Source organism: Lissotriton helveticus, chromosome 4_1 (genome assembly GCF_964261635.1).
Source record: "Lissotriton helveticus chromosome 4_1, aLisHel1.1, whole genome shotgun sequence".
NCBI lineage: Eukaryota > Metazoa > Chordata > Amphibia > Caudata > Salamandridae > Lissotriton > Lissotriton helveticus.
In genome coordinates, this window is record NC_136063.1 from 702,361,042 (window position 1) to 702,386,047 (window position 25,006).

General features: G+C 49.6%; 1 protein-coding gene across 1 annotated transcript in view; it reads left to right on the forward strand.

Annotated features, from left to right (window-relative positions):
• PRKDC (protein kinase, DNA-activated, catalytic subunit) overlaps positions 1–25,006 on the forward strand; it is a 3,158,350-nt gene that overhangs the window by 801,379 nt on the left and 2,331,965 nt on the right. The window contains exon 38 of the mRNA XM_078687323.1: positions 8,306–8,410. Coding sequence (XP_078543449.1) covers positions 8,306–8,410 — 105 coding nt within the window. The remainder of the gene's footprint in view (positions 1–8,305; positions 8,411–25,006) is intronic.

Genomic DNA, 25,006 nt, shown 5'->3' on the forward strand with positions numbered 1-25,006 from the left:
CCTCCGCTGACCTCATTTCCTTCTATTCCGCACTTGCAATGCGGATCCGGAGCACAATAAGGGCCATTATTGGGCCCTTCCTCCTTTCTACCTCTCGTCTGGAACAGTGTGCCCAAACAATGTCATCTGGGTTTAAGCCCTGTCGTTCTTGTGAGAGACACAGGTCGATCAAGGATCCACATACTGCCTGCTTATGTGCCTGGGTGACCACCACAATTCCGTTGACCGATCCTGTCAGGGTCTCAGACCGAAGGCGTTGAAGGAAAGCTGCATGAAACTCCTTGCAGTAATGCTGTCGGATGAGCTGCAGCATTGTCTGCCTTTCCCGAAGTCGAGAGACAGGTCGAGGAGTCACTCGGGTGAGGATTGATCTCCTTCTCAGAAAACGCTCCAGACCCAACGTACTAAGGGTAAGTTGGACATCGCCTTGCACCAACCGTTTGCGAAGTCCTCTCAGGCGAACCCGCACCTCCCTGACTACCCTGGAGCCAGGGAAAACTTTGACCAAATGAAAGAATATTTTCTTACGTTTCAACAGAGCTTCGACCCTCCGACTCACTCTGGTGCGCTCTCCAGGCCAAAAGATGTAGGAAGGGTCCCAGCTAAATCCTCTATGCCGGCTTCGCCTCAGTTGCAGCAGGCCACCTGAATCCCCTTTTTACCCTGTGACGTCGGTGGTGCCACTCGATACAGATCCCATTGCCATATCCGACATCGAGTTGACTCTACAATGGAGCAGGATGGCATCGAGTGCGGCTTCAGCAGCGCTACTCATTTTGGATCCCTCTACTTCGGATCAGAGTCAGACTCTATCTGATTTCCCTGTGGGTAATCCTCGTTTTGCTGGCGGAAAAGAGGAGGTGGGGCAGACTCTTTTGGGTGTACTTGCCCCACCATCCTTGGAAGAAAATTGGCTCACTGATCTAGGAGCGCTAGTGTTCTGCAGTCCTCCCCAGCTTCAGACTTGCTCTCTCCTCTGGGCATTGCAACCATGGATAGTTCCTCTCTGTCAGAGGTTTTAGGAAGAGCAGCTGCAATTCTAAATTCCCAATTCCCTTCTGTGCAGTTGTCCACAGATCCTTTGCTGCAGCTTCTCCGTCAAGGTGAGACAAGAGTTCCCCGTTCCTTCCCTGCAACAAGTCCCTCTTTGCTATATTACTGAGGACTTGGGCACAGCGGTCACAGGCCGCCGGCTGACCGGGCATTTAGCCATCGGCATCGCCCTGGGCCAGAAGATACTCCCTGCCTCTTACAACACCCCACAACTACAGGGCTGGTAGAAAAGCTGCTACTGCATGGCGCACCCTAATGTCCTTCCGGTGGTTCACCCTAGCAAGGACGCCAGGTGGTTTGATATTGTGTTTGGAGTCTCTTTTCTTCTGCCAGTGCGGCTTTGAGATCTTTAAACACTACCTGTGTTTTAGGTTGAATGCCTCATCCCCAATGGGACTCTGTTGCACAGCGCCTGCCCTCTCTGTCAGAGGAAGCCAGGCAGGAGCTCCTTCAAGTAGTACAGGATGGTTGGGAAGTCGCAAAATTTTCTAATAAAGGCAGTATGGACAGTGAAGATTCTGTCGGTAGGAGTATGTCTATGCTTCAATTGACATTAAGGTATGTCTTCCTGTGTTTAACCCTGTGGACTCTGGGTTGACTTTCCTTTCTATAAAGTTCCCTTCATCACACTCTTATCATACAATTGTCATCAATCCTCTTGTAGGTAGTGACCTTTTCTAACCCATGAGACCTATGAACTTTCTCTTTTTTTTATATATATATATATATATATATATAAAATATATCTTTGACAATGCCTTCACACGTTATGGCACTCACACTTGTTTTGAGGCATATATATATATATATATATATATATATATATATATATATATATATATATATATATATATATATATGGCATAGAGTGACACATAAATTATGCAAAAAAGAAGCAGAGAACTCTGGGTAGTTCCCAAATTTAGGTGGAGAGCAGCTCCTGTATAGAGCAACACTCTAAATTTTCTCTCCTCAAATGTCTGCTTTTCTATCAACATCTTTAAGCATGGGATTAGCACAGTGCCATCCATGTTGCGATAGAAAGGGACAGCCATGAGTTACTTTTATTCATTTCAGGTTGGCTTAGTTGGTGTTTTCCCAATTCAGAGCTGTAGTACTGTGCCTGGAGTGGTAAAAGGCTTAAGTCATTTTTACAGCTCGGCATGGATGGCATTGTGCTAATCCTATGATTAAAAAGTCAGCTAGAAAAACAGACATTTGGGGCAGCAGATTCAGAGTGTTGCTGGTGTTGTAGAGTATTCCATACAGGAGCTGATAGATAGATAGATAGATAGATAGATAGATTACCTAGTGGCGACTATCACTGGGTAGATATAGATGAGTCCGCTGTTGCATAGGAAAAATGTTTTGTGTTGCTAATAACGTTGGCACCATTTGACGAATCTCCATGAAACTTTGCAAAAACGTGTTAATTTTTGACTCGTTTGTGCATGGAAAGTTTTGGGGTCATCTGTCAAGGGAGGGTCTGAGAAAAAGGGAGGTCCCACAACACAAAATCACCAACCATTTTCCATAGACCTCTATAAGAAAGGCTTCAGCAAAAACTGCTGAACGGAATTTCACCAACTTTGTCAGGAAGCTAGATCTTGGTCCATAGATTGTGCTTTTTGTGATTTGGTGTAAATCTGTTCAGTGTTTTTTTTTCTTCAAATTAGGGGTCAAGAAGAATTGTATATCTGGATGGTTGGGTTCGCGAGAGTCTCTCACAGGGGCACCAGTTTAAAAATAGAGTATCTGAAAGAAACAGGTTAGTATTAGATTCCTTACCTTAGAGTACCCCCAGGCATCAGACTGGATCCAGAAACTTTTGCGTAGCAGTACCCTTGCACGTCGGTAAGCGTCGTCTGCGCCAGTTGGCGTCGTTGGCGTCGGGATGGCATCGCCGGAGTACTTAGACGCCGCCCTTGCGCGCTGAGGTCAGTTCCTATTTTTTCCGCGCCAGCAAGCGCCGACCCGGGAACAGTGGTACCACGAGAAGCCTGTGGGGGGCAGGGTTCGCCATCAACTCCTCCACTGGCGCAACATTACATCGGACAGGTGGGTGCTGCAAATCGTCCGAAGGGGCTACTCCCTCCCCTTCGAGGCGACCCCTCCAGCCATGCCACCGCAGTAACACCGCGTGTCGGGGGATCACTTAAATCTTCTGCGAGAGGAAGTTTCGGCCCTCTTGGCTAAGGGGGCCATTGAGTGCGTTCCTGGGCCAGAAGTAGGGTGTGGTTGTTACTCCCACTACTTTCTGGTTCCTAAGACGGGAAAAGGGGGCCTACGCCCTATCTTGGACCTGCGGAACGTCAACGGCTTCCTCCGGAAGGAGAGGTTCAAGATGCTGACACTGGCTCAGGTCTTAGCTGCCCTGGACCCAGGATACTGGATGGTAGTGTTGGACTTGCAGGTCGCTTATTTCCACATCCCCGTCCTGCCGGCCCACCGGCGCTACCTGCGCTTCACGGTAGGCCACGAGCACTTTCAGCTTACCGTGCTCCCCATCGGCCTTACCAGCGCCCCACGGGTGTTCACGAAAGTGATGGCGGTGGTTGCAGCTCATCTGCGCAGGTTAGGGGTGTCAGTCTTCCCCTACCTCGACGACTGGTTGTTGAAGGCGGGCTCGCCCCAGACAGTCGTCAGCCACCTCCAGACTACGGCCGACCTCCTACACCTGCTGGGGTTCTCCATCAATGTGCAGAAGTCGCACCTGTGTCTCTCTCAGAAGCTCCTCTTCATCGGAGCGGTTCTAGACTCGGCGCAGTTTCGGGTTTATCCTCCCGAACAGCGTGTTTGGGATATTCAGGCTCTGATTCCGATCTTTCAGCCATTATCCCGAGTCTCGGTCAAGTTGACGCTGCGGCTTCTGGGGCTGATGGCCTCCTGCATCCTTCTGGTGCATCACGCCCGGTGGCGGATGCGGGTTCTGCAGTGGGATCTGAAGTTTCAGTGGGCCCAGCATCAGGGCAACTTGTCCGACCATGTCTTGATCTCGGAGGGCACTGCAAGACAGTTGCAGTGGTGGCTCACGGACCGCCATTGGGTCAGCGGCAGATCCCTCTCCCCTACCCCAACCGGAGCACGTAGTTGTGACGGACGTGTCCCTCCAGGGCTGGGGAGGCCACTTGGGAGAGGCAGAGATCAGAAGCCTCTGGTCTCCGGCGGAGTCCCGGCTCCATATCAACCTTCTGGAGCTGAGGGCGATCCGACTTGCACTGAAGGCATTCCTCCCCTCTGTCCGGGGGAGTATAGTGCAGGTGTTCACGGACAACACCACTGCCATGTGGTACTGCAACAAACAGGGCGGGGTGGGGTGGGGTCGTGGACCCTATGCCAGGAGGCTCTGCGCCTCTGACAGTGGCTGGAACATCAGGGCGCGTGACCCTGGTGGTTCAACACCTGGCAGGTTCCCTGAACGCCAGGGCGGACGAATTCAGCCGTCGGTGCATGATGGATCACGAATGGCGTCTGAACTCGGACGTGGCGCAAGGCCTCTTTCAGCAGTGGGGAGAGCCTTGGTTAGATCTATTCGCCACCGAAGAGAACGCGCAATGACATCAGTTCTGCGCGTTTGAATTTCCAAGGCGGCACTCGCTCGGAGACGCTTTTTGCCGCGAGTGGAGTTGCGGTCTGTTGTACGCCTTTCCGCCTATACCACTTCTGCCCAGAGTGCTGAAGAATATCAGGCGTTACCGGGCCCAAGTCATCCCTGTGGCTCCGGACTGGGCACGGAGGTTCTGGTATCCCGAGCTACTCAGCATGCCCCCCCCCCGATTTGTCTGCCCCTTCAGGCGGACCTTCTGTCGCAGCAGCAGAGGACGGTCCTCCACCCGAACCTGTCCAGTCTCCACTTACATGTGTGGAGATTGAGCGGCGGCAGTTGAGGCCATTTGACTTGCCTCCTGAAGTCTATGATGTCAATCTGGCAGCCAGGCGTCCCTCCACAAAATCGGTATACGCCAGCAGGTGGTACAAGTTTGTGGCATGGTGCACAGCAAAGGCTATGGATCCCCTTTCTGCCCCTCTTTCAGAGGTTCTCCTCTTTCTTCTTGTTGTTGCCCAGCAGGGCTCTGCTCTGGGCACTCTGAAGGCTACCTGATTAGCCCTCTTTGTTCAAGTCCCCAGTTGTAAATAGGTTTTTGAAGGGCATCACCCATATGTTTCCTCCAGTTCCTTACGTGATGCCTCAGTGGGACTTGAACCTTGTTGTAACTTATCTGATGTGCGTTCCCTTTGAGCCACTTCATAACTGTCCTCTTCGCCTTCTTACTCTGAAGACCGCCTTCCTGGTTGCCATCACCTCTGCCAGGAGAGTGAGTGAGTGAGTGAGCTCCAGGCCCTTTCTTCTAAACCTCCTTTCCTTTCAGTCCATCCGGACAAAGTTGTGTTGCGGACACAACCCTCTTTCCTGCCCAAGGTAGTCATAGCCTTCCACACCGGGCAGTCCATCACTTTGCCCACCTTCTTTTCGCCTCCGCATCCCTCAAAAGAGGAAGAGAGGCTCCACCGTCTGGACCCAAAACGTTTTCGTGGGCGCTAAGAAGGGACGGGCGGTGCACAAACGAACCATTTCTCGATGGGTCGTCTTGTGCATCAAGGCTTGTTACTCTTTGGCTCGAAAGGAGCCTCCTGTGGGGCTTCCTGCCCATTCCACACGGGCCACGGCGGCAACTACTGCTCTGGGCCGGGGAGTCCCCTTGCAGGACATCTGTCCGGCAGCTACTTGGGCCTGGCTGCACACGTTCGCAAGACACTACTGCCTGGACAGCCAAGTCCGGAGAGATGGCTTGTTCGGCCGTTCCGTTCTCCAGGACTTTCTGGTGTGATTATTGGTTCGCAGACCCACCACCGGGGTTGGTATTGCCTGGGTATCTATTCTAAGGTAAGGAATCTAATACTAACCTGTTTCTTTCAGATGAACAAGTTACTTACCTTCGGTAACGATATATCTGTAAGAAACAGTAGTTAGTATTAGATTCCTTACCCCCCCACCCATCCTCCCCGTTCTGCGAACCGATATCTAGGGTTAAGCTCATCCCCTTTCAGGGCCCTAGTTTTTATGGCACCAGTGTTGGTTTTTATCATGGCTCTGCGTTTTCTGGCACGGAAAAGCTGTGTATAAGAACTGACATCAGCGCGCAAGGGCGGCGTCTAAGTACTCCGGCGACGTTATCCCGGCGCCAACGACGCTGACGACCGACGCGGAGCCGCAGACGACGCCTACTGACGCGCAAGGGTACTGCTACGCAAAAGTTTCCGGATCCAGTCGGACGCCTGGGGGTATTCTAAGGTAAGGAATCTAATACTAAATACTGTTTCTTACAGATATATCGTTACCGAAGGTAAGTAACTTGTGCGTTCTGATTGGCCCATGGACCTTTATTTCCGTTGGGCCAACTCGCTCCCGCGTAAGTCTGACAGACCTATAGTTAGGTGATTTTGTCAATGACATATCATCTGTTACGTCAAAATTATTTTGTAGAACATGTCATAAGTGATGTAATATGTATGGTCATAAGCAGTGCATGGGGCGCAAGTTATAACTGGTGAATTTCTTTTTAATTAAAAAAATTAATGTCACTGCCAAATTTACCTAACTATAACGTTACTTTAACCGTTGTTTTTTTCAGTGAATTTCTAAGGTTTTTTTTCAAACAAAAACATATTTTTATCACACCTAACTATAACATTACTTTAACCTTTGTTTTTTTGTGTTTGTGTGTATATATATATATATATCACTTTCTGCACCATCTATCCTTAATGTGTGTGGTTCCTTTGAAGTGGCAGGGCTGGGACTTAAGATTAGCTGGGCACAACTCCCAGCCAACTCACAACACCGCCGTATGGTCAGGCATCCATGTTTGTGGTGTGGATTTTGTGATCATATTTTTATATATATTGTTCAGTGGGGTTAACCGAAGGTGGGGTGGGTGTTAGGACTGCCATACCAAAACTTAAATTGATCTGTGAACCACTGCATGGGTCATGCAGGCTTTTAAATGAAACTGTTTTTTGCTGAAAGTATTGAGATAGACCTAGAGAATGTTGTTAAAAGGTACAATTTTACAGTTTAATGTCCTTTACCGTCTTTTTCTGTAATTAAACATTATTTTAAAATTTTATTTTTCTTTCACAGGTGTACCACTTGTATTGATTGCACTACCCCCTGACCTTTTATTCTGTTGACTTTCGTGGAGAGTTATAGATGCAGACTGCATCCCAAAAGTTAATGTGTCTGAAGATTAGAAATGTTTTAGCTTTTAACACAGCACACCTGTAACATATGTGCAGTTGAATTTGGAGGCAACAGGAGCACACAGGATACTAATCTTTGATGGTGGAAAATCTTCTCTTCTGCAAAAATTAATTGAAACAAAATTTAGATTATGGATTTCAAATATATTAATGTCTTTAGGTTAGCACTGCCGGATACATACAATTCACAAATGGAATTAATGGTTTTAGGTTCTGTAGACACACATGGTCCCAGTGGTCAGGGTGAGGAAGGAGCTATTGCCGAAGATAGGACTGGCTTTATTAGTTGCTGTGTGAAAGACTGAAAAAGGTGTACAGTGTGGTATGAAGAAATGATAGAGCACAGGAAGGAGCTGGTAATGTGTGGAATGTAGGTGAGCTCTGGGTCAATGGTTTGAACCCAGATCTTGAACGTAAACATTAGGAGAGTAGTAGGAGTAGAACTAGTATGTTTTAAAGAAGTAGTGGTCTTGGTACTTTGAAGGAAAAGAACTGCCCATGGAGGTATACCAATAGGCAGCGATTCGCATTACCCAGATGTCAGTGTACAAACCTTTTATTGGATCCCATAACAGTTTTTTCTTCTGCAGTTTCTTTTCATTTGTTTTCAATGTATATAGCTGTTTTTCTATTCTTAATTGGTCACTCTTTTTTTTCTCTGTTAATCTTCAAGTCCTAGCTTTTCATACTTGTTAATAATTTTCATCAAACATCTCCATCACTATTCTTAATCTGTTATATCAGCCTTCATTGATTGTTTTGTCTGTTTCGCATTACCTAACTCCAATTTCTTTGATTTAAATTTTAACTGATTCCTCCTACTTGATGTGTGACCTAGTCATCATTTCTTTCTTGCCTGTCTTTTAAAAATGAAGTAATGGTATACAACAAAAAATAACCTTGCATGTTTTTTATGAAGTACATTTAAATCTTAAGCGCTAATGTGTTTTCAGTACACCAAACACATTGAAACGTTTCTTTCCCATGATAGGTTGATTCTGCTTTTTTTTTGAACACCCAACATGAGGCATTTTCAGCTGTCTTTCAGACCTACGTCAGCATTTTGACTGATGAGAAACTGGGGCTAAATTTGAAGGTAAGATATTTTACTAAATGTGTTCTTTTCATAAGTATCTTTAAATGTTATTTTCTTAACTAAAAGGCCTATGCCTTTGTAAAACAGTTCCCTCCTGTACATTACCTTGAAATATAATTAAAGCTTGGCACACCCTGTAAACTTCACTGCAGATCTGCCTGATATGTATACACATGAATGAGTGAACTATTAAGTGCTACCTAGCCTGCAGGGAGAGGATTGAGTATGAAGGGAAGAATAGTGAGCAGAAGAAAGGAGCTTTTTCCTTAGCTAGAAATGTCTGTGTTCCAGTTTCTTTTGCTTTGGTCCACCTTTATTTGATATTTATTGTATGTTTTTCGGTTTGGAGACACTTGCCTGTAAAATCAGCATACCTGTACCCCCGGACAAAAGGTTTGTTAAGGGTAAACCCGTCTGTTCCAGAAACTCTGGCCTTCAATGCAATTTATTATTACACCTACTTGAAAGGAGAACTCTGATCTGTCCGCCACCCTAAAAATCCGGTAATAATGGCCCTGTTGGCTTGAAGAGCATGGAATCTTCCAGTTTTTTTAAAAAGTTTGAGTTTATTGAAAAACAAGAGAAAAAGAACAGCATATACAAAATAAGCTTAGATAATTACAATTAATGTAAGGAATGGTAAGTAATAAGAAAAATCATTGTTATAACAATCATGCTGTATAGAAAGTGAGGGGGGAAAAGAAAAGAGTGGGGTAGAACATAATCTAACTTTATCAACATTTTAGAGAAAGAAACAACAAGGTAAAAAGTTAAACATTTTAAGCATAAAATGAAAATATCTAGGAATTAAGAGATTCACAATGTAAATTATTTTTAGTATATATGCATGAATAACAATATACGAATTTTATGAAACAAGACAACAAGGTGAAATCTTTCTGTTTTATGATGCTTTAGCATCCTGCTATATAACCCAGGGGTCTCCCACCCTTTCTGTAATAATAGCTACTTGCTTTCAATGAAAATCATCCAGAGCTAATAATATTTGTTTTGTGATAGTGAGCACTTCAGATAAAATTACATTAGTGGCCACCCGATGCAAGATTACTAGTAGTGATCATCACAGTTCATAGACACAGTTGCCAGCAGTGGTTTAAAAAAAGGCCTCATCAATCTGAAAAGCATTTACATGGCTAATTCATGACAGCCATAGCTGCAATGCCCCTGGCACCACAGTAATATTAGTAGTAAGGCTCTCCAAGGCTACATGAATTATCACTCAAACATCAACTTTAACTACATTTTGAAAATTCAACTATTGTTCTCCAAACATCAGCTTGTGAGTTCTGAATATACACATATTTACATCTCAAATATGGGCTTTTCAATTTTGGGATACATATTTCAATTCAACAAAGCAAAAGCTTCTAATTTAGTAGAGTGGGAGTGCACATAAGAGAGCTACTTATAGGTAGCTGGAAAGCTACCAGTAGCTCACGGGCCACTTGCTGAAGAAGCCTGGCATAACTATAATGCTGCTCGTTTTCTTCCTTCTTGCTATCCTGTATTAGATTGGGTTTAACTTGGTGTTACCAGAGCCCACTCATTCTCCTGACCACACTGATGACCCAACCTTCTTCTCAAGCCTTTTCTCGTAGGCAGATTCTCAGGTTTCTGTGTTCAGGACTGACATCTTTGCCATTAAGTTATCTCTTGCTTCCCCAGTTTGAGGAAGTCTTGTCACATGCATTTCCTCTGTCCCTCTCATGAGTCTAGTTAAACATCACCCAATCCATTCCAGCTACAATATTAAACACCTTTACCATTCCCCCAATCTGTAACTCTGACATCAGTCAGTCATCTGCATCTTATTCCCACTGGCTTTGCCAGCATTACATTTCATTGTCGCTTGCTGGCTTTTCCAATCTTAGTGTTCTCATCCACGTGCCTCCCGAATCTCCATAGATCTGGCAGACTCCAGAAAAGAAATGTACAGCATTAGAAAGTATTTGGAGACTGGATTGTTGCCCAAAATAAAAGCCAGCTACCTTCTTGTCTTGTATTTCTATTAGAAGTTGGTGAAGCAGGCATGTGCTTCCCTTATCCCGATTTCCATTATGCAAACAAAATATGTTAGAGAACTCTTTTTGAAGTAGTTAAAAACTTGATTGCTCCACTGGCCGCTCTGACAAACATTTCTGGAATTGTGAGACTTTGTCCACATTCTTTGAAGGCTAAATCCTTAACATCTATCAGGCTTTCAACAAAGGGTATTGATCGTTTCTACCCTATCCTCCACTGTACTCTGGTCCTTGAACTTGTCTTTAAGCTTTTCTGCTAGAAAACATGATTTCCATAGCCACCTCTGTTTAATCAGGATCACCTCAGGACCCTGCACTGCTCAAGTCTTTATTAAAGCTCCATGTATTGTCCAAATCTGAAAGAGACACGTTAGTGATAGATTCCTTACCTTAGAATATCCCCAGGCGTCAGACTGGATCCGGAAAGGTTTTCATCAGCAATACCCCTGCACGTCGGTAGGTGGCGTCGTGCAGCTCTGCGTCCGTCGCTGGCGTCGTAAGCGCCGAGATGACGTCACGGAGACTACTTAGGCACCACCCATGCGCGCTGATGTCAGTTCTTTCTTTTTCCGCGCCAGCAAGCGCAGATTAGGTTAGAGCACGTACCCTAGTCACTGTTGAACTAACTTTTTTGAGACTTTTGTCTCTCCTCTTTTTGAGTCATTGACTCCTGGTGCCAAGTAGGGATGCCTGGATTGAAATCCTGTGGGTCCTGCTGACGTACGATGTCGGTGGCGGACCCCCATGGCGTTTGCCTCTACTGTCTGGAGCGCGACCATGACTCTCGGTCATGTCCCGACTGTTTGGCCATGGCTCCGAAGGCTTTGCGGGAGTGGTCCTGAAAGCTGTTGGAGGCCCGGCAGTCGTCTCTGCGCCATTCGAGGTCCAGGGGTCGCTCAAGCGACTGTCCGCGGAGCCATCATCATCGCTCCTCGGGGTCTAAGTCTTCGCCCTCGGAATCGGGTAAGAGACCAAAAGAAGTCAAAGAAGCGTGTTCTCTGTCCCCGACGTCCCCCCGTCTATCTCCGGATGCGGACGAGGGGACCAGGGGTTCTTCCCCTGCGGCTTCGTTGGATCTTAGGAGTCCTGTGGTCTACCGACCTTATCCGGGTCCAACGACGACTCCGGCCCAGGTGCAAGAGTTTCTTGCCGCCATGGACTGCCTTTTCAGGCCTAGGGCTCCTACCGGTGCACCTTCGGGCCGCGCGGTCCCTATGGAGAGCCCTTGCCCGCCTTCGGCTCTGCCATTGGCGGCTCAGACCCCGGCGCCGCAAGGTCCTCATCCGGTGACTCTGGCCCCGGCACCCGAGGGCCCTCTGCCGGTGGCTCCAGCACCCCCTGCGTCTCCGTTCCCGGTGCTGGCGTAGACTCCGCTGGTTCCGTCTCCGCCCTTGCCCGAGTTTGCGCCGACTTGGGACCCAAATTGGGACATGGAGCCGGATCGCCGTCAACCTGCGCCGTTCCCGACCTCATTGGAGCCTTTGCTTACTCCTGTGCCTCCCCGTCGCTACCGGCTATGCCTCGGGCCGTGGAGGAGGGGGATGACTGAGAGGACCCTCCTGCACGGCAGTGCGAGTCCGAATACGAGTGGGCAGAGGAATCAGAGGATGCAGGTGGCCTTGACTTCTCCTCTGAGCCGGGTTTTATGTCTCCTCCTGCTGTCATGGAGGAAGGCACCACTTATTCTGCGGTGGTCTGTAGAGCAGCTGAGGCCCTTGACCTCAATCTACCTATTATCTCTCATAAAACCAACCTTCTTACCGAAGTGCTTCAGCCTGCGGCAAGTTCTACGGAACCTCTGCTCCCATTCAATGAGGCCTTGACAAATGTTTTGATAGGCATCTGGTCCAGACCAGCCACGGGGGTTCCGGCGGACAAGAACGTGGCCCGGCATCATCGCCTGGCACTGGGTGACCCTGCCTTTTTATCTAATCATCCGACTCTGGAGAGCCTGGTCATTCAGGCCTCCACCTCACAAACTGCGTTCCCTACCGCCCCGCCCGGATAAGGAATAAAAAAAGTTGGAGTAATTTGGAAAAAGGTTATTCTCCTCTGCCAGCCTGGGGCTGCTGTCAGTCAAAACTGCATGCATTTTGGACCGCTACTCTCACGCGGTGTGGGACACAGTTGCGCAGACGCTGCCCCAGTGCCCAGAAGAGGTTCGGGCTGTCCTTTCCCAAGCTGTTGCCATGGGTAAGGATGCCGCTAAGTTCGCCATCCGGTGTGAGCTGGACACCGCGGACTCTTTAGGGAGAGACGATCTCCACAACAGTGACCCTGCGTCGCCATGCCTGGCTGTGGTCCACTGGATTTTCGGGAGATGTCCAGAGCTCCCTCATGGACATGCCCTTTGATGGTACTCGCCTGTTTGGCGATAAGGCTGACAGTGCGCTGGAGCTTTTCAAGGACTCTCGGGCTACAGCCAAGTCCTTAGGTCTCTCCACCACATGCCCGGCCACGTCTACCTTTCGTTCCTAAAGGGGCGCCCCTGCACGTTCGTTCGTTCAGCCAGAAGCCTGCGTAGAACCAAAATCAGTGCAGCCGTGGAGGCCACCGTGGGGCACAGGGGGCCAACATACTGGTCAGTCCACCTCCACTCCCGCAGCATCCGCCTCACAGCCTTCCTAGTCCGAGCTTTGGGGTGCACCCCACGCCAGAGGGTGGCAGGATTCGAAATCAGCTCCTTCACTGGCGTTCTGTCACTTCTGACAGATGGGTGCTGCAATTCGTCCTGAGGGGTTACTCCTTCCCCTTCGAGTATACCCCCAGCCATGCCACCTCAGTTCCACCGCATGTCGGGGGATCACTTTGCGCTTCTCCAACAGGAAGTCATGGCTCTCTTGGCCAAGGGGGCCATCAAATGCGTTCCTGGGCCAGAAGTAGAACGTGGTTGTTATTCCCACTACTCTCTGGTCCCCAAGAAGGACAAAGGGAGCTTGCGCCCCATCTTGGACCTCGGGAAAGTCAGTCGCTTCCTCCGGAAGGAGAAGTTCAAGATGTTGACTCTGGCTCAGGTCTTGGCTGCCCTCGAACCTGGAGACTAGATGGTAGCGCTGGACTTGCAGGACGCATATTTTCACATCCCCGTCCTGCCAGCCCACCGGCGTTACCTACGGTTCACGGTAGACCAGGAGCATTTTGAGTTTGCCGTGCTCCCCTTCGGCCTTACCAGCGCCCCTCGGGTGTTCACGAAAGTGATGGCGGTGGTCGCAACTCACGTGCGCAGGTCAGGGGTGTCAGTCTTTCCCTACCTCAACGACTGGTTGTTGAAGGCTGGCTCGCCCCAGGCCGTTGTCACCCACCTTCAGACTACGGCTGACCTCCTGCATTTGCTGAGGTTCTCCATCAACGTGCCGAAGCCGCACCTGAGTCCCTCTCAGAAGCTCCCCTTCATCGGAGTGGTTCTGGATTCGACGCGGTTTCAAGTTTATTCTCCCAAGCAGCGAGTCCGGGATATTCAGGCTATGATTCCGACTTTTCGGCCTCTATCCCGAGTTTGTCAGGATGACCCTCCGGTACATGGGCCTGATGGCCTCCTGCATCCTGCTAGTGCAACATGCCAGATGGCATATGCAGGCTCTGCAGTGGGACCTGAAGTCCCAGTGGGCGCTCCATCAAGGCAACCTGTCCGATCATGTCCAGATCTTAGAGGGCACTGCACGACAATTGCAGTGGTGGCTCACAAATTGCGATTGGGTCAATGGCAGTTCCCTCTCCCTTCCCCAACTGGAGCACAACCTTGGTGGTTCAACACCTGGCAGATTCTCTGAACGCCAGGGCAGACTAACTCAGCTGCTGGTGCTTGATGGATCACGAATGGTGTCTGAACTCTTGACGTGGCGCAAGGTCTCTTTCAGCAGTGGGGAAAGCCTTGGTTAGATCTATTTGCCACCGAAGAGAACGCGCAATGTCATCCGTTCTGCGCAATGTCATCAGTTCTGCGCGTTGGAATTTCCAAGGCGGCACTTGCTCGGCACCGCTTTTCGTTGCGAGTGGAGTTGCGGTCTACAGTACGCATTTACGCCTATACCACTTCTGCCTAGAGTGCTGAAGAAGATTCAGCGCAACCGGACCCAAGTCATTCTTGTGGCTCTGGATTGGGCAAGAAGATACTGGTATCCTGAGCTACTCAACATGGCGATCAATCCCCCGATCCGACTGCCTCTTCGGGATGACCTTCTGTCGCAGCAGAAGGGGATGGTCCTCCACCCAAACCTGTCCAGTCTCCACCTCTGCGTGGAGTTTGAGCAGCGACAGTTGACAGCTTTCGATCTTCCTCAGGGGATCATTTTGCGCTTCTCCAACAGGAAGTTACAGCCCTCTTGGCCAAGGGGGCCATTGAGCGAGTTCCTGAGCCAGAAGTAGGATGTGGTTGTTATTCCCACTACTTTCTGGTCCCCAAGAAGGAGAAAGTGGGCCTGCGCCCAACTTGTACCTCAGGAACGTCAATCGCTTCCTACAGAAGGAGAAGTTCAAGATGTTGACTCTGGCTCAGGTCTTGGCTTGCCTGGACCATGGAGACTGAATGGTAGCATTGGACTTGCAGGACGCATATTTTCACATCCCCGTCCTGCCGGCCCACCAGCGTTACCTGTGGTTCCCGGTAGGCCAGGAGCATTTTCAGTTTGCCGTGCTTCCCTTCGGCCTTACCAGTGCCCCTCGGGTGTTCACGAAAGTGATGGCGGTGGTCGCAACTCATCTGCGCAGGTCAGGGGTTTCTGTCTTCCCCTATCTCGACGACTGGATGTTGAAGGCGGGCTCGCCCCAGGCAGTCGTCTCCCACCTCCAGACTACGGCTGACCTCCTGCATTTGCTGGGGTTCTCCATCAACGTGACGAAGTCGCACATGAGTCCCTCTCAGAAGCTCCCCTTCATCGAAGCGGTTCTGGATTCGACGCGGTTTCCAGTTTATCCTCCCGAGCAGCGAGTCCAGGATATTCAGGCTATGATTCCGATCTTTCAGCCTCTATCCCGGTTACAGTCAGGATGACCCTCCGACTCGTGGGCCTGATGGCCACCTGCATCATGCTGGTGCAACATGCCAGATGGCATATGCGGGCTCTGCAGTGGGACCTGAAGTTCCAGTGGGCACAGCCTCAGGGCAACCTGTCCGATCATGTCCAGATCTCAGAGGGCACTGCACAACAACTGCAGTGGTGGCTCACGAATCACGATTGGGTCAATGGGCGATCCTCCCCCTTCCCCAACCGGAGCACACAGTGGTGACGGGTGCGTCCCTCCTGGGATGGGGTGGCCACTTGGGAGAGGCAGAGATCAGAGGCCTCTGGTCTCCGGCAGAGTCCCGTCTCCATATTAACCGTTTGGAGCTTCGGACGATCCGACTTGCACCGAAGGCATTCCTTCCCTCTGTCCGGGAAAGTGTAGTGCAGATGTTCACGGACATCACCACCGCCATGTGGTTTTGCAACAAACACGGCGGGGTAGGGCCGTGGATCCTATGTCAGGAGGCTCTGAACCTCTGGACATGGCTGGAACATCAAGGCATTACCTTGGTGGTTCAACACCTGGCAGGTTCTCTGAACGCCAGGGCGGACAAACTCAGCCACTGGTGCTTTATGGATCACAAATGGCGTCTGAACTCGGACGTGGAGCAAGGTCTCTTTCTGCAGTGGGGAGAGCCTTGGTTAGATCTATTCACCACCGAAGAGAACGTGCAATGTCATCAGTTCTGCGTCTTGGAATTTCCCATGCGACACTCGCTCGGTGACGCTTTTCGTCACAAGTGGAGTTGCTGTCTGTTGTACACCTTTCCGCCAATACCACTTCTGCCCAGAGTGCTGAAGGAGATTTGGCGCGACCGGGCCCAAGTCATCCTTGTGGCTCCAGATTGGGCATGTAGATACTGGTATCCTGAGCTACTCAGCATGGCGATGGATAGCCCGTTCTGACTGCCTCTTCGGGAGGATCTTATGTCGCAGCAGCAGGGGACTGTCCTCCACCCGAACCTGTCCAGCCTCCACCTCCATGTGTGGAGATTGAGCGGCGAAAGTTGACAGCTTTCGATCTCCCTCTTGAAGTCTGTGATGTCATTCTGGCAGCAAGGCGTCCCTCCACTAAGACGGTATACGCCTGCAGGTGGAACAAGTTGGTGGCATGGTGCACGGCTAAAGCTGTGGATCTCCTTTCTGCCACTCTTTCTGAGGTCCTTCTGTTCCTTCTTTCTTTTGCCCAGCAGGGCTCTGCTCTGGGCACTATCAAAGGTTATCTTTCGGCCATCTCCACCTTTCTATGGCTTCCAGATCAGCCTTCTCTTTTTAAGTCCCCGGTTGTTACCCGCTTCCTGAAAGGCATTGCGCACATGTTTCCTCCCGTGCCTTTCATAATGCCTCAATGGGACTTGAATCTAGTCTTGACCTATCTGATGTGCGCTCCCTTTGAGCCCATTCATAACTGTCCTTTACGTCTTCACTCTCAAGACGGCTTTCACCTCTGCCAGAAGAGTGAGTGAGCTCCAGGCTCTTTCTTCTAAACCCATTTTTTCTTTCTGTTCATCCAGACAAGGTGGTTTTAAGAACCCGTCCTTTCTTGCTGAAGGTTGTCACGCCCTTCCACATTGGGCAGACCATCACTTTTCCCACCTTCTTTCCGCCTCCACATCCTTCAAAAGAGGAAGATAGGCTGCACTGCCTGGATCCAAAACGTGCGCTCTCGTTCTATCTGAAGCGCACACAACAGTTCTGGGTGGATGACTAGCTCTTTGTTGGCTACGTGGGTGCCAAAAAAGGTTGGGCCGTGCACAAACGAACCAACTCTCGGTGGGTCATTTTGTGCATCAAAGCATGTTACTCGTTGGCCAAGAAGGAGCCTCCTATGGGACTGCGTGCCCATTCTAACAGGGCAACAGCAGCCACTACCTCCTTGGGATGCGGCGTTCCCTTGCAAGACATTTGTCAGGCAGCTACGTGGGCCTCGCTGCACATGTTTACCAAGCATTATTGCCTTGACAGTCAAGTCCATAGAGACGGCTTCCTTGGCCTTTCTGTTCTCCTTGACTTTCTGGTGTAATCTTGTTCGCAGACCCACCACCGGGGTTTGTATTGCTGGGGTAACTATTCTAGGGTAAGGAATCTATCACTAATGTGTCTCTTTCAGATGCACAAGTTACTACTTGTGTAATGATATATCTGTAAGGGACATTAGTTAGTGATAAATACTTTACCGCCCCACCCATCCTCCCCGTTCTGCAAACTGATTTCTAGGGTTAAGGTTATCCCTTTCAAGGCCCTAGTTTCATGGCACCAGTGATCAGTTTCTTGCATGACTCTGCGTTCCTGGGGCGGAAAGTCGTGTACAGAACTGACGTAAGCGCACATGGGTGGCGGGTAAGTAGTCTCCGTGACGTCATCTCGGCACTTGCGACGCCAGTGACGGACGCGGAGCTGCACAACGCCCCCTACTGACGCGCAGGGGTACTGCTGACTAAAAACTGTCCGGATCCAGTCTGGCGCCTGGGGATATTCTAAGGTAAGGAATCTATCACTAACTAATGTCTCTTACAGATATATCATTACACAAGTAGTAACTTGTGCTTCAGCAACAAAGATCTGAATCAAAGCCCCTCATAAACTGCTGGCATGCCTCAAAGTATGCACTATGCAAGAGTAATAAGATGTACTGAAAAAATACAGAAACACAACATGATGAAATAGCTAACACTAGGGAACGCAAGGTTAAGCAAAACGTGAAATAGAAGAGGAACTACATCACTGATATGCATTACCCGAACATTTTTAATATTCATTATTCATAAAACAATCTGTGTTTTTGGCATTAATGTTAAGGGCATGAAGATAGGACCAGATTTATCACCATACAGCAGATAAATGTATTTACTATAAGCACAAATGTCTCCCTTTGAACTAGACTCAGATATTCGGATCAACTTCTCAGGGGATTGATGTACAGTCCTGCTTCTGGCGGTATTTCGAAATACGGGAAAAAACATAAAGCTATATTTACATTTAGGAATTTCACTTCACACAACTTGTAATCAGAGCCATAGCATGTGTAGATACATGTGTAAGCTGACAGGATGAAAACTATAAGTACCAGAAAGCAATACATAAGGCCTCCATGAACTACTAGATAGCGTCTCCATATTTAGGAAAGAATCTTCCACTATTGATTTGTTTTAGGTTGCTTAAAATTTCTCTTACAATTTCCACTACTCTACTGTAAGACCATGAACTAAAGAAAGCACACTTATGTCCCATAATTTTGCTTTTAGCTGTGTCCAAATATTTTAAGTAAGGTCTTATTGTTGACAAGCAAGACCTTGGTGCTGGTGTAGCTGCGCCTCCTTTTCTCTTCCATTGCCTGGGCAGTACTGCGTTTTCGTTTACATATTGCATTTTGAGCACTTCTTGTTTTTAAAACAGCAGCTGCATGTTGTGCATCTGAGCTGCAGATGGTTTAAGCTTATGTCGTCAGTATTGCAAATGCTTATTTTAACAATCATTGGCATAGCCAATAGGTCTTGGTTTTGGAACCTTGTAAGTGTTTAGTTATGCAGCACAATATCCTTGGTTGAACAACATCAACTGTTGCATGGCTAAACACTTATAAGGTCCCAAAGGCGAGACCTGTTGGCTATGCCAATGCTTGTTCTGTAAGGCTCCCTAAACCGATGTATGCCTGGCGTAGCTAAGGCCTTTTGATTTTACTTAAAATATGCATCTGATACACTTGCTTATAGGGGCTTTCAGCCAGCACTCTTTTATGCATTATCTGTTGTGTCATTCACATGCCCTTCTGCCTATTACACCATACAGCATGGGGCGGTAGGTTGGCCACTGCAGTCACTAGCTAACTTCACTGTGAGTGACTGTATACTGCTCTTTCACAAGGAGCACATCCGCAAACAAAGTAATTCCTTTCAGTGCAGGGACTAGTACAGCAATAAGAGTTTTTTAATACTTCTATATATTTGTTCCTTCGGCCAATGTATTTTTTTATTTTTTTTTATTGGTGATGGCCTGGCAGGTCCCCTATTAATAACGTTTTTTTCAAACCATGACATAAAAAGATTAATGCCAAAGTCAAAAGGCTGATTTAAGTTTCAATTTAGCCAAGACCTCTGTCTAATTTTATATATGCAAATATTGTACTTACTTATAAGGACTTTAAGCCAACTGTTCAAATACACCAGTTAATTCCCCGCAGTACCCTTTTACATTCCCACTTTTCTTCCACCCACTATGCCATACAGCAGCGGGCAACCCTCTTCAGCCATTGACTAACTTCACCGTGAGCATGTTATGCAGGCCTTGCACATGAGCACATTCACACAAAAGCAGCCCTCTTCAGTGCCAGGGGCTGCAGTGGCAAGGTGTGCTTTTTGAAGAAGAAAAAAAAAAGTGGTGAACACATGTGTAGCAGCCAATGTAACTTTTTTGCAAAATTTTATTATAAAAACAGTTTTAGATGGCCGCCTATGCTTGCGCATAAATGAGCAACCATGTACACCCATCTTTATGATGGTTTTTATAAAGTCTCTGCAGTGTTGCAATACTTTCATTCCTGCTGCTGGACACAGCACCGACTTGGCACTCTCTCCTACAGACATATTTATAACACCTGAGAAGTGCTGCATCGAGCATGCAATGATTCTTCACTATAACAGGACCAGAGATGCTGGATCTTTTTCTTTTAGCACTTCATATCATTTTACAGAATTAAATGGTACTCAACGCGTATCGAACTAAGGCTGGTGAAAAATGTTATTTGGCCTTGCGTCCATTTCAAATCCTGACCTCCCAGGTCACAACCGATGCAAGCAGTGAATTTTCATCTCGCTGGTCCATCGCTGTGAACTTTTTCCAGCAAAAGTCAAATATCTGAAAGAAACAGGTTAGTATTAGATTCCTTACCTTAGAATATCCCCAGGCGTCAGTCTGGATCCGGAAACTTTTGCGTAGCAGTACCCCTGCGCGTCGGTAGGCGTCGTCTGCAGGCGTCCCCTGCGGCTCCGCGTCCGTCGTCGGCGTCGTGCGCCATGATGACGTCGCTGGAGTATATAGACGCCGCCTCCGCGCGCTGACGTCAGTTCTTCTTTTTTCCGCGCCAGTTAGCGCAGATCCGAAGAGCAGTACTCCGGTCTTTGACCAAAGTTTTTTTGAAATACTATCTCTTAAGGTGCCGGTAGGATGCCCGGTTTTAAAAATTGTGACGGGTGTGACCGCACGATGTCGGTCACCGACCACCATCGACTCTGCCTCCGGTGCCTGGGCGCGGACCACGACGTGGAGTCCTGCGTAGACTGCCGGGCCTTGACGAGTAAGGCTAGACGGGAGCGGTCCCGCAAGCTACTCGAGCTCCGGGTGTCGGCCCCGCGTCAGGAGCGGTCCCGGTCCGGCCGGAGGTCGAGGGAGCGGTCGAGGGAGCGGTCGCGGAGCCACCACGAGCGCTCCGGAAGTCGGCACCATTCCTCTGGTTCCTCAGGTAAGAAACACAAGAAGTCGGGGCGTCGTCATCGTACCCCCGACTCCCCCCCGACGCTCGCGCGATGCGGCCGGGGGTTCGGGTGGCCCCACCCCCGCGGCTCCGCGTGGGTCGCCGACGCTGCCTGCTCCATACCCGTCGGTCCCTGGGCACGGCGCGTCGCGTGAGGAGATAGAGGAGTTCCTCATGGCCATGAGGGCACTGTCTCCTCCGGCGGGGCCTACGGCGCCTGCGGGCCCGGTGGTCCCGTCCGGGGGCCCGAGCGGTTCGGGTGCCCCTGACCCGACGCCGTCGGGTGCTCCGGCCCGACGCCGCCGGCGGCTCCGGCCCCGGCGCCGCTGGGCCCTTCAGGGTCGACGCCGGCTGGTCAACCGGCCTCTCCGGCGCCGATTCCATCGGGGCAACCCGTGGCGCCGCCTCCGCGCGGCGCCGTGCCTCCGACGCCGGCATCTGGCGGCGCCACCCCCATTCCCTCTCCAACTCCGGACGCGGAGTCGGACCGGCGGCGCCGATGGGGCCCATTGACCCCGAGGAGCCGGTCTACATCGTTGAATCCGAATATGGTGATGAAGATTATGGAGAGGGTTGGGAGGGGTCTGAGGACCCTCTGTCACGCGAGTGTCAGTACGACGTGGACTGGACAGGTGACTTGGGTGATGCCAGTGGTCTGGACGAATATCCTAACCCTGGTTTTGTCTCGCCTCCTACTGTGGCTTGGGAGGCTGGGGCTGCTTATTCTGTGGTGTTGATGAGGGCTGCCAAGGCCTTGCGCCTTGAGCTCCCCGTCGCAAAAGTGAGGCCTTTCCACCACGCGCCCAACCACGTCTACTTTTCACTCCTTTAGTAGCCAGGGAAGGGGCCCTCGTTCAGTCAAAAGCCTGCGCAGAACCTGCAGGAAGTCATGGCCCTCTTGGCTAAGGGGGCCATCAAGCACATTCCTTGGCCAGAAGTAGAGCGTGGTTGTTATTTCCACTACTTTCTGGTCCCCAAGATGGACAAGGGGGCTTGCGCCCCATCTTGGACCTCAGGAACGTCAATCGCTTCCTCCGGAAGGAGAATTTCAAGATGTTGACTGTGGCTCAGGTCTTGGTTGCCCTAGACCCTGGAGACTGGATGGTAGCGTTGGACTTGCAGGATGCCTATTTTCTCATCCCCGTCCTGCCAGCTTACCGGGTGTACCTGCGGTTCTCGGTAGGCCAGGACCATTTTCAATTTGCCATGCTCCCCTTCGGCCTTACCAGCACCCCTCGGGTGTTCACAAAAGTGATGGCTCTGCTCGCAGCTCATATGCGCAGGTCAGGGGTGTCAGTCTACCCCTACCTCGATGACTGGTTGTTGAAGGCAGGCTCACCCCAGGCAGTTCTCACCCACCACCCGACTACGGCCGACCTCCTGCATTTGCTGGGGTTTTCCAAAACGTGCCGAAGTTGCACCTGAGTCCTTCTCCGAAGCGACCCTTCATCGGAGCGGTTCTGGATTCAACGCGGTTTATCCTCCCGAACAGCTAGTCCTGGATATTCAGGCTATGATTCCGATCTTTCAAGCCTCTATCCCGGGTTTCGGTCAGGATGACCATTCGGCTCCTGTGCCTGATGGCCTCCTGCATCCTGCTAGTACAACTTGCCAGATGGCATATGCAAGCTCTGCAGTGGGACCTGAACTTTCAGTGGGCACAGCATCAGGGCAACCTGTCTGATCACGTCCAGATCTCGGAGGGCACTGCACGATAATTGCATTAGTGGCTAACTAACCGCGATTGGGTCAATGGCAGATCCCTCTCCCTTCCCCAATTGGAGCACACCCATGGTGACGGATGCGTCCCTCCTGAGATGGGGTGGCCACTTGGGAGCGGCGGAGATGAGAGGCCTCTGGTCTCCGGACGATCTTCTGTCGCAGCAGCAGTGGACTGTACTTCACCCGAACCTACTCAGCCTCCACCTCCATGCGTGGAGATTGAGCGGCAACAGTTGACAGCTTTCGATCTTCCTTCCGAAGTCTGTGATGTTATTCTGGCAGCCAGTCGTCCCTCCACAAAAACGGTATATGCCTGCAGGTGGAACAAGTTTGTGTCATGGTGCACAGCTAAGTCTGTGGATCCCCTTTCTGCCCCTCTTTCTGGAGTCCTTCCATTCCTTCTTTTTTACGCCCACCAGCGCTCTGCTCTGGGCACTATCAAAGGTTATCTTTTGGCCATTTCCGCCTTTCTACGGCTTCCAGGTAAGCCCTCTCTTTTTAAGTCCCCGGTTCTTAACCATTTTCTGAAAGGCATTACGTACCCGTTTCCTCCTGTGCCATTCATCATGCTTCAATGGGACTTAAACCTTGTCTTGACATATCTGATGTGTGCTCCCTTCGAACACCTTCATAACTTGCCTTTGCGTCGTCTTACACTCAAGATGGCTTTCCTGGTAGCTATCACCTCTGCCAGAAGAGTGAGTGAGCTCCAGCCCCTTTCTTCCAAACCTCCTTTCCTTTCTGTTCATCCGGACAAGGTGGTTTTAAGGACCCGTCCTTCTTTCTTGCCAAAGGTTGTCACACCCTTCCACTTCGGGCTGACCATCACTTTGCCAACCTTCTTTCCACCTCCGCATCCTTCAAAAGAGGAAGAGAGGGTCCACCGTCAGGACCCAAAATGCATGCTCTCCTTCTACGTGAGCCGCACACAACAGTTCTGGGCGGATGACAAGCTCTTTTATGGCTACGTGGGTGCCAAAAAAGGTCAGGCCGCGCACAAACGGACCATCTCTCAGTAGGTCGTCCTCTGCATCAAGGCCTGTTACTCGTTGGCTAAGAAGGAGCCTCCTGTGGGACTGCGGGCCCATTCCACCAGGGCAACTGCAGCCACTACTGCTTTGGAACGTGGCGTTCCCTTGCAGGACATTTGTCTGGCAGCTACGTGGGCCTCGCTGCATATGTTTACCAAGCATTACTGTCTTGACAGTCAAGTCCGGAGAGACGGCTTCTTTGGCCTTTCTGTTCCCTGTGACTTTCTGGTGTAATCTTATTCGAAGACCCACCACTAGGGTTGGTATTGCTAGGGTATGTATTCTAAGGTAAGGAATCTATCACTAACGTGTCTCTTTCAGATGCACAAGTTACTACTTGTGTAATGATATATCCGTAAGAGACATTAGTTAGTGATAGATTCCTTACCCCCCACCTATCCTCCCCTTTCTGTGAACTGATTACTAGGGTTAAGGACATCCCTTTCAGGTCCCTAGTTTCATGGCACCAGCCCTCAGTTTCTTGCATGGCTCTTCGTTCCTGGCACGGAAAGTCGTGTACATAACTGACGTCAGCTCGCATGGGTGGTGCCTAAGTAGTCTCCGTGATGTCATCTCGGCGCATAGGACGCCAGCGATGGACGCGGAGCCGCACAACCCCACCTACTGACGCGCAGGGGTACTGCAAGCAAAAGTTTCCGGATCCAGTCTGACACCTGGGGATATTCTAAGGTAAGGAATCTATCACGAACTAATGTCTCTTACAGATATATGGTTACACAAGTAGTAACTTGTGTGTTAGGCCTAGACATAGTAGGTCATGTTCATTCTTCATGAGAAATATATTCTTGCATTGATCTATTACTGCTCCCATTGGGTTTCAACATAGTGCCACCATTACCAAATCTGTCATTAAGTTCTCGTCAATTACTTTTGCTACAGAAGGTATTCCTAATATCCCTATATATATTCCTTAATCACTGATAATGGGCTGTGTCCGAGGAAATAAAGCAGGTTATGACTGATCTTGCCATAAAACACATTAAAATTCTATTGTACTGTCCCAGACCTCATGGACTAGTAGAACGTACCAATAGGATGCTCACAGATTCTTTACAGCTAGCTTTTGCATCTGCCCAACCCATTATTCAAGCGATAAAAGAAATGATTTGGTCATATCACACCACCTCTAATAGTGTCACTGGCTTATCGCCGTTTATTATGTTCATAGGCCGTCAGTTCTTTTCTTTCCACGCCATTCAGCTCAGATGCAAAGAAGAGCAACCCCCAGTCTTTTTTGACTGCCCTTTTGTATTGTTTTTTTACCTTTTGTTGAGATTTTTTTCTGCGACTTGTCTCTTGGTGTGTCC